Consider the following 10,491-nt stretch of genomic DNA (forward strand, 5'->3'; position numbering starts at 1 on the left):
ACATAAATAAGTTTCACTATAATGCGTTAGGGTCGAGGAATTTGGCAGGACCAAGTTGGCCGTTCCAGCTGGTAGATAAACTCCCTCCTAAAAGAGAACGGAAATGTTACATAATACCACAATATTATCAACAATTTGAGAATGAATAGGTACTTAGTCATTACTGTAGAGTATGTCCCTGGCCCACTATCTCTTCTGTATAAAGCCTAGATATATTTTAGATTTACTATTTACAGATGTGTATATTTTGTATTTTGCTATGTTTGCTACTTTAATTAAGTTGTAATATGAATTTCATAACCATCCATGTTTTTGCTCTTTATAATTATATTGTAAAGTGCAAGCCAATGTGGATCAGTAAAGTTTGTCTAAGTCTAAGCGTTCACACTTCACAATCTTCATCTAAACTGTGACTAAACTGGAACTCGAGACCAGGACTAAACCAGGACTAGAACAGGCCTAAGCCATGTCTACATTAGGACTTTAAAGTGGGCTCAAACCCAGGCCAAGTCTAAGTATTGCTGTACTTACTCTCTCCAGTAGGGTGAGGTGTTTTCGCGGCAGAGCAGTCCCTCATCACAGGGGCAGATCTGGTTGATGCTAAAGGCTAAACCTCCATCAGGGACGTAGCAGCTCTCTCCCCGAATCAGACGCCTCTTACAGACAAGCTCACCGTGATGGCGAGCGCAGCACATGGACGATCCGCAGTCCCTGTCCACTTTGCACCTGGCACCTGGCAACACAATACAACAATGAGTTAAGTTAGAGGAGCTGGGATACCCTAAATCCATGGTTATCTGGTGAATTTATGGGTGTCAGCTTTATTATTTCATTTGAATTATTAATCGCTATGGCAACGTTCCGGCTTTTTCATCTTTCTGGACCCATGCATAGGTTTTGTTGGTGGTATACATGAATAAGTTTTGATCATGTTTTGTGTTTTAGACCTACCCTAACACCTGTAATTTTCTTTGATTATTGTTATTCAGGATGCAATACAAAAGTTATGACATAATTAGTAGTAAGTTCCTGTATCGTAATCAGTGGTTTTCTCTATCCAGGTTTCAGAGTAATATTAAAAACAGAACTGTATGGGATTACCATAGCAATAAACAATTAGCAAAAATATATATCTTTTGAATGCTGAAAACACCTCAAAATGTCGCCCATCGAGGAAGCTGAAATATGAACAGTTTTTTATTGTTATTCTTTTCAGTTTGGACATTTAACATGGTATTTTTTTTACAGTAAAACATATGGAGCTGGTTAATGTTATGTAATGTGCAAATCTGTCTTGTCTTGAGGAAGCTGGAAGGTCAATTAGATAATTCAAAACAGCTAACCCCAACGTTTTGTTTAAAATTGGTTTTGTAGTGGTTAAGAGTTGAATCCTGTTTTGAGCATTTCCTTTCTACATCAAGTTACTTAATACGGTCTTAAACTTGATTGTGGACCTGTTGTGTTTTGTACAAGGTAAGTACGCCCCCTATCTTAATCCTGATTTTGGCTTTATTTTAGACCAGTTTAAGCCCTGGTTTAATCTTGATTGAGCACTTTTGATTGCATTTTTGTCCCGTTAGCTCCCCTGTTCTTGTATATAGTTTAGTTTTTAATTTTTACTTTTTTAAATATACCAAAATGGGATGGGACCAAGGAATATGGTACAATGATGAAAACACTCTCAAGGGACTTTGAGTAATAATGCTTGTTTCATGCATGTGCAGAAATGGAAAAGCCCATGTGTGAAAGGGAAAGATATTATATTTGAACTGGAAGGAATGTGTCTGTATAATATTTGTTCTTTCCAAATGAAATGAAGTAATGGTTTCATTCTGTTTTATTCTATTATTAGTAGATTCTTTTGTCTCTGTAGGGGAATCTGTCCTCTGCATTTGACCCATTTGAGAGCCAATTTTGCAGCTTCAAAACCAATATGTTCTAAAGTGCTTTGGGATTCATCATCAAAATTGAATCTTTTTTTTTTTTCTTACCTTCTTGTCCGTTGGGAATACTGCGATGGCATTTCCCAAACATGCAGCTGAGGCCTCGGACACACTGAGTATCTCTCCTACAGTACAGCCCCTCTCCTCTCAACGGCACACACAAACCAAAATGTCTATCACAAGTGAAACCACGACCGCACGCCCTATCATGGTCACACAGAGCCTAATAAAAGGAAATAAACACGTTTCAATACATTTCAGTAGGAAGATTTGAAATTTAAATGCTCAAAATTACAACTGAATGAAAAATCTCTCACCGTGGTTGGTTTCGGTGCAGGAGAGGGGTCCATAAGTGCTTTAGCGCCCTCTTTGGTCGGGTTATGCGGCATGTTGAGCATCCAAGCCCAAATGCGAGCTTCAGTGTAAGTGAAGCAAAGCAGTAGATAGATGATATTTCCAAACATTTTCACAAAATCAAAAAAATAAAGAGCAAAATTATAAAACGTAATGATAGGGTTTGAAATTAAATGAGTGATAAAAGTCAAAAAATCCACCAAAATGAGTAGGATCAGTGCTGTCTGCTGAAGAACTTGTTACAATGTTCCTCCTCTCTTACCCAGACTTTTATAGCCCACTAGAACTTGCTTCCCCCAACCTTTTTATTTGTCTAAGCAACGCGGTAGGTGGGGACAATTAGTAGTTAATAATAGATTACCTAAATTGGTTAAGTCACCCCCTGGAGTTAGAAAATAGTGTCAAAATGATCATTCTTAGAGCAGGGCCGTGAGAGTGCGAGAGGGGAGGGGCTACCCAGAGTGATGGGGTTAACACAATGGAGGCACCTCTATGTGGTTATCTCCCCCAGACAAACAACAACGCAGACAATAGGAGACAAATGTATGACATGTTTCACTGTGTTCTGACTGACAGCTTAGCCACCGCAGGCCCTGACCCCTAAAATGTAAGTAAACAGGTCTCGGATAGGCCCTTTCACCCCTGCTATTCCAATGCAGGACTCACGCTGGGAGCAATTTGCAGAGCAGCACCCCACAGACGACCCCATGATCTCATTAAATGTAATTAACATCAGCATTCACTTATTCGGGGGCAGGCGGGACAGGAGAGGGCGGCAAGCCAAAAACAAGACGCAGTTTGGGTTTTTAAATGTCCGAATGTGATTTAGCAAAGAGCTGTGGGATTAATTTTATCGTAGTTACAATTATCAATAAAAAATCTGTTTCCCGAAATCTGTTTCTGCACTGCAAGTTCTGCTTTGCAATGTCGTTTGAAGCATGAATCACAAAACATGATGAATTCAAGTTTATTCTTCCACAACAAGTTCACTTTTTCACAGGAGACAACATCATTTTTATAGGGTCATTACTATATTATGTTTCAGTTTTTGTTTTTATATCAATCTTATAGTTCAAGTGTGTTTGGTGTTCTGGGAATTAACTCTACACAGTTAAGCTAACACTGATTTTTAAAGCTGGAAATGAGCAAATATGTCCACAGGGAACTTTAGTCCTTTTTAACAGTCTCACGTAACTGGTTTGGCAGCAAAGAGAAGATGATGTAATAAAGAAAGTCATTGATGTGCCCAATGTGAATGGTACAAACTACAGCAAGATGTGTTCAGCAGAATAAGGAACAAAGCCATTACAAACAAAATAGCTCTGAAGCCAGACTGATGTATGTAGCACTGGAGATCTGGGACAGCTCCTGCTAAAAGTTATCAGGAAAAAGCGAAATATTCAGACAAATACTGCAGGCTGATTGGTCGAAGCGTAACAGCACATGAGCAAATGATAAATCAAACTTTTGCAAAATCCACTTGAGAGAAAAACACATCTTTCCCATCCATATATGCACAAAGCTCTTCACTCTGGATGTTTTTTGTATTCCTGCAAAAATAAAATAGAAAATGTCTCTTTCTGTTGGTGTCGCGACATTTGTTTTGGTTCGTGTGGTGCTTCATCTTTGGCTTCTGCCCAAACCACAATGCTGTCCTGTAATTGGTCCAATCACTAAAATCCATCGAGGGATTTGAGCTAAAGTGCAGCAGCGACAGAAGTACAAGATCGTCTCGTGAGTCTGTGAATTCTTAAATGAGTCTGCAACGTAAACTGTTCGAACCAAAAGATAAAGATGAGTCCTGACCAATTTCAAACTGTATTGTATTTTGGAATTTTGACTTTAATCATTGTAATATGTTGTTTTATTGTTTTGAACCTACTTTTGATCAACATAACATTTTAAGATTATGGAAATCTTTGTGACCTCTGTGACATCAAGCCTCACACAACCCCAAGACCAAAATATTATGAGAAATGTTTAGTCTGTCTAAGTCTATTTAAGAGTCCAGGAAAAGCAGGAAAATATTAACTATAATCAGCTGTAGTGCCCAAGGATCTCTATGTGAAGAACAGAGCTTTGTCAAATAAAAATGTGCTTATTTATCTCCATGGCAATCAGGAGCTCTGATTTACAGTCCCCTTACACAGCATGTAACTATGATTGATGCCTGATGAGCCTCGATAAACCCCCGAAACTTAACATGAGAGACAAAATCACTGCATATTGAGTAAGAATCAAAACCAGCTGCTTATGAAAATGAACACACATTGACTTAAAGCACATCCTATCTATAAAACCCTGGAGTCAGTCTTTGTTCTTAATAGTTTCCAATAGTAGCTATGGGGATTCATAATTTATTACAAGCTTCTGGTTTGCTGCTTGCGAGACCAGGGGCAAGCAGCTCTCAAAATGTGATCATATGTTAATGCTAACTTAGCTCCTACTGCTAGACCTGCTTACATTAACACAAGGAGAGATGCCGGGGTAATTGTGGGGTATTTACATTTGTATGGAGGCAGACAGCATGGGACAGATAGGCAGATATCAGCGGTCTGGATCTACAGCAGATAGGGCCTTATCAAAACAAGCTAACGCAGACTAATGACGTAATTGGTAGTCAGTTAGCGGGTACAATGGGAGATACCAGATCAATTAGCAACACGTAAATATCAATTCAGCCTCTTATACCATGTTACCAGCAGGGGGCGTTTGAGCAGTTACAGCGCTTTCACTATGTAATTGTGTATTGAGAAAACATGAATATTTTCCGTATACATTTTGCATTCAGTAATGTTGTGGTGCATTTGCGTAACTTGTGAATAAAAAAAATTGTGAATAAAATGCAAATGCAGAAAAGTAATGCAGGATATTATCATGCTTAAAGAGGAGGTATTTTACTTGTATGGCGTATTAACTGCTAACACATACCATATTTAGATCATTTGTTTTTCATGCATGGTGTCTCCCCTCCCTTTGCTCTCCACACTAAGTCACACCCCCTTCAGAGTGCAATCACAACACAATCAGCGTGGATCCTGCTACTTTTTGTTTTGTAACATGTTTTTGTGTATTTATAGAGAATTGCCGAAAGGAGGGTTCAAATAGGGTCCTGGGAGAGATCACTAAATTACTGAAACATGCATGAATGAAATCTAAAACCTCTTCAGGCATGTTTTTGATGAGGAAACAACATTATAACATGGTAGAAAGCCCCAGAAAGTCAATTTTGCGTAATACCCCCTCTTTAACAAGGCTGTTCCAAATTACTTGTCCTCAAAACACAAAATACAGGATATTGTTACAAAATCAACAAAGAAAAGTTTATATTTTTCTTTCTCTCACTTGTCTCTTTTCTTTTTATGTGATGATTTGTTATTGGCAAGATAACGCTAAACGGATTTTCGCAAAAACCTCCAGGCAAGATAAGATAGCACATTTGCCAAATGTTGTCTTTATTCAAGTAGGGATGGTTAACATGAACAACTCATAACTCTTTAAATGGGAAATTTTACTATTTATAAATTATAATGTGAATGTGATGTGGTTTTATGATGTTTTATTTCACAACTATAAAATTGTTCAAGGTTTCCAGAAAAACATCAATAAATTATTTTAAAAGAAATGTGATTATGATGACTATGTTTTTGTTTTTTTTGCTGTAAAAATTTTTCTGGTTGGTCGGCCTGTCACGATAACTCCTATATCAACTTATTGTTCAATACATGACAGATGGAGCAATACTTTTTTGGGGGTCAATATTTATCATGGGGATTTTTGGCTGCACTAGTGGAAAAATATAAGTTATATTTTTGTACTACGATGAGTTTATCTGTAGAGGGCTGAATTATGAACTTCTATGGCTCATTACAGACACAAACTAACTACTTAAGTGTTGCATTTTTTATGTATTTATGGCAGCTCACATTTTTAACAATACTGTACATTTAGAATAAAATTCATATACTTTTTATAAATAATTCTGCTTTATGGTTTGGCTTCAGTATTATCGTTTATTGTCTATATTTACTTCAGGAATATATCGCTCTTCAAATGGTGTTATCGTGACAAACCTACAGGTTGGTGTAGGACAAAGTTTCATATAAATATAAATGCATTAGTATTCATTGCTAATAATGCTAATGGACAATAATTTAAAAAAAGCCTATTCATGGGAAAATATTGTTAATGGCTAAATATAACATAAAGTAGGCTAAAGAAATAAAAACATGACTAAGTACTTTAAAAATACTGTTCTGTTCTGGTGTAAGGAAACCATCTGAAATTCTTCTGATTGTTTATTTTCTGAACATAAGGGTTACGGGAGGCTGTAACCCTCGCCAAAACACGAGCAAAACAACAGCAGTCTCAACTCACAAGAGCCAGTCTCCAAAACAGACCAGTAACTGACACATCACATCAACTTGTCGGCTTAGCAACCAAGTGTCTCACACACAAAAGCAATTACATTCATTTGTTTATCAGTGCTATCAACAGATAAGTGTCTCCAAACAGTGCTTAACACGCTGCCCTGTTGTTAACGACTCTGCTAAAGTCTGCTAATAATGTATCAACACAGCCATGGCTTCTGCGATTAGCACTAACAAAAACACACTGGAATGGATCTTTACCCCCCACTGAGAGATTTAAGAAGGATTTACAATGAGCAAAACAAGTCAATGCCTATTTTTAACTATTGTTTTAAATTTTTGGATGTACATGAGTATTGCGTAACTATTGTAACACTGTGTGCAAGTATCTGGTATGTAAACAATACAACGTCTCTTTAATATCAGTCTGCCTTAAGCCATGCGTCACCACCTGGGATTGCTGGTACACAATGTTCTCATGTTAACTCCTAAAGTACTAAAGAGTGTAGTAAACTCTAAACAGAAATGTAGATTTAAAATAAGGTGCTAATAAGACCTCAAAGCTATTCTATAGTGTTGGCCTTGTACAGACAGACAGGGTAGACAAACAGGCCTCTGTAAATTAGGTGTAAAAAGGCAAAGCTAATTGTTACCAGAAAAACACTGCTGGAATGATGTAGAGCATGAGACAGTGGCCAAATGCTATATTTAAGATTCAAGACGTTTCTATGGTCATTTCAGGAAAAAAAAAGTTTTTCCCCTATATCTGAAAGAGGAATTGTTATTATTCACACTGCATCTAAATCAAGGCTGTAAAACTGTTTTTTTTCCACTTGCGTAGTAAATATGTGTAATATAGCCAAAAGACACATGCGTCCTGTGCTCAGACCTCTGCACTGGCTCCTGTGGCTCAAAGAATAGACTTTAAAGCAGCTCTGTGTGGGCAAGTCTCTCCATGTACTAGCACCAAAGTACATCTCCCACATGTTAGTGCCATATGAACTCGCTCTCTGAGGACTTCAGGGCCCGGCCTCCTGTGGGTGCTCAGAGTCAGGACTAAACATGGGGAGCCAGCGTGTTAGGGATATAGAACAGTCTTCCTGAAGATGTGAGACAGGCCTCTACTTTGACAATTTAAATCCAGGCTCAAAATGGTTCTGTTTAGCTGTGCATATGACTGAAAGGTTTTTATTCTGCACTCTTCTCTGTTAATGTTATTTTTATGCTGGATATTTATGATTATTTATTTTGATTAGCTGTACTGTGATTTTGTGTCTTTCTTATTCTGTGAAGGACATTGAATTGCTTTGTGTACGAATTGTGCTATACAAATAAACACCTTACCTTGCTATAGCCAACATCAGAAATATTTTGCCTTAAAGCTACCATCTGTAATTAGACTCGCCGACATAGCCCTGTGTATTCTCACATACTGCCACTAGATGCTATCTATATTACTTCTGTCTGAGAGTGTGCCTGCTTTAGTCTGACAGGTGAGGGAAGGGGAGAGGGGCAGGGGGCAGGTGAGGGAGGGGACAGGTTTCACATCTGCCATATATTAGTGAAAAAAATCAAATAAACTTACGATGGTAGCTTTAAAGTGGCGCTTTTACACAATTATAGCAACAAATCATCAGCTTCCACGGGGAGAACTAATCGCCCGACTAAAACTGTCTCTGCTTTATAGCAATTTTGTAGGTAGCTGATAAAGACTATTTTCCTCTCAACCAACACCTCCTCACCCCTGAACATAAAGCTCTATGGTGACCTCAGCATTGACTTGTGTTTCTGGTAAAGTTTAAAATAATCTTCTCTACAACCTGTTCCCAATTGTGAAGAGACAGAAGACTCCCATAGTAATGAGAAACAGCCCGTGTCTTTTTGAGCCAGGTTTTAAACAGCAACCCAAGTGGAAAAAAAGCATGCAGGACAGTGTGGCAAAGGTCAGTACTGGACTTTTGTAAATATGATCAAATTACCAAAATATGATGTGAAAAATCAGACAAATAACAGGGATTACGGAGTTGTTAAATGGGATTTGTAGTCCTTATCAAATTGGGAACAAAAACCATATGTGTTCAAGTCTCATTCCAGGAAACCATATGGATCACTAATCTGGAACATGACAATTCACATGTTACATTAATTTGGGGTTTAAAATTTTACTACCCTAAACATTGGGTGCAAAGTTTGTTTTGTTATAAATTTTCCGGTTATGTATAAAGATGTTAAAAATCTAAGTATCTTTAAAACGTGATTAGGCTGAATTGCATTTTAACTTGTGGATACCCTTGCACAAAAAAATCATTTTTTAAGTTAAACATCTACAGTTTGAATGTTTGCAAGTTGGAAAAAATCTATTATTTGATAGTACGCTACTGTTCAGTGTGTCTTCAATGTGTCACTGGTAATATTAACCAGATGGGATGTGACAAATTATATCCAGATATTCATTGATACAAAAAATAAGAATTAAAGACTCATTTGGTATGACAACTGAAGAAAAAAACATATAAAAAGGTCAAAGTTGAACCTTTCTTGAATTTTAGAATGGTCTTGAACTATATTAGAGCTGATATAAAGCCAGATGGTAATATTCAAGAAACAAGTATTATTTTGAGTTGAAAATTACCATCTATTGTCTAAAAAGACTGCTTTTTATTATTGTGAAGGATCCAATGTCATGCCTTTTCCTTAGTATCAAAAACAATGTCTGAAATTTTAGTTTTGTGACAGCACTACTAACATCAGACAATCCGACAGTCAGAGTTAAGCAAAACACCCGTAAACATAGGACAAAAGAAAAGGCCTGTATGTAGTGGTTAAGGTGCTTGGTTTGTTGACCGGGCGGGACATTCTGTGTACAGTGTGCGTGTTGTGGGGCACTGTAAACAGAACAGGACTGTGTAGGCTTCCCCATGTTGCTCTGGTTTTCCTAAAATGCGAGTGACAAAAACAACTGAGCAAAGCCAACCCTTTAACTGGGTTTCAGATGACATGACAACATTCTGTTTAATACAGTTGGAGCCCACTAAAATCACAGACTGTATCAAGAAGTGAGTGTGACATCACCCACAGAGTTCAGGTCCAGTCAAATGAAGCTCATCCCGGCTAGAGGTTATAATGGCAAATTTGAAGTCGTGTTCCAACCGCGAGTATCATAGCAAACAAAGAGTCGGTCAGAAGCCAGGGTGTTGCTAGAGTGAGCAACATCAGGGAAAAAAGGTGTCTGATTTGTCTGTTATTAATGTTCTTGATAAATGGCAAAATAGCAAAAAATAGCAAAATAAAAATACCAGGATCACGTAGAGCAGGTTAATATGAACATTTTAAGATCATGATGAGGCTTATTGCCGCAGTTACAGAGCGAGGGCTGACATTTGTTTTATATAGGAACCAGAAGCGCATCCATGTTCACTTCCTATTTGGAGCACGGTGGCTGGTGTGTTAGCTATGTCCATTTATATATAAGTCTATGAATAAAATTAAAAAATGAACCTTCAGTTCAGTAGAGATGGAACTTTTAGTTGAGAAGAGATAGATACTTCCAGGGCTGAAATTGTCAAAATGATTCTGTTAAATGAATCTGCTGCTAACACGTGCTCCCGCCAGATTCTGGTGAATCTGTACGGAGTCTAAAAACATAGTGGAGCACTTCCTGTATTACCACGTGACATCACAAGGTGGACAGAGTGTTTTCTGTTTGAGAGAAGAAGCCTATATATGCAGGGTCGGTGTGTTAAACATGTGTGAATGTAAAAAAAAAAAAAAAACAACTTCGGGTATGTGTAATACAGCCAAATGCAGATTTTTGATGAAACACA

The 10,491-nt window shown here is 37.7% G+C and overlaps 1 protein-coding gene across 2 annotated transcripts; it reads right to left on the reverse strand.

Annotated features, from left to right (window-relative positions):
* Positions 1–2,407, reverse strand: LOC117387769 (dickkopf-related protein 3-like). Of its 2 annotated transcripts, XM_055229632.1 has the most exons (4): positions 2,261–2,400; positions 1,992–2,166; positions 532–733; positions 1–87 (listed from the first exon to the last, which is right to left on the reverse strand). In XM_055229632.1, exons 1-4 carry the CDS (start codon positions 2,339–2,341, stop codon positions 27–29), a joined length of 519 nt encoding a protein of 172 aa, XP_055085607.1. In that variant the 5' UTR covers positions 2,342–2,400; the 3' UTR covers positions 1–26. The 2 variants fall into 2 exon arrangements, with proteins under 2 accessions (XP_055085607.1, XP_033841220.1); XM_033985329.2 differs by lacking the exon at positions 1–87 and having other exon boundaries at positions 528–733; positions 2,261–2,407.
* Between the last annotated feature and the right edge of the window lie 8,084 nt (positions 2,408–10,491).

The sequence above is a fragment of the Periophthalmus magnuspinnatus genome, chromosome 19 (assembly GCF_009829125.3).
Source record: "Periophthalmus magnuspinnatus isolate fPerMag1 chromosome 19, fPerMag1.2.pri, whole genome shotgun sequence".
NCBI lineage: Eukaryota > Metazoa > Chordata > Actinopteri > Gobiiformes > Gobiidae > Periophthalmus > Periophthalmus magnuspinnatus.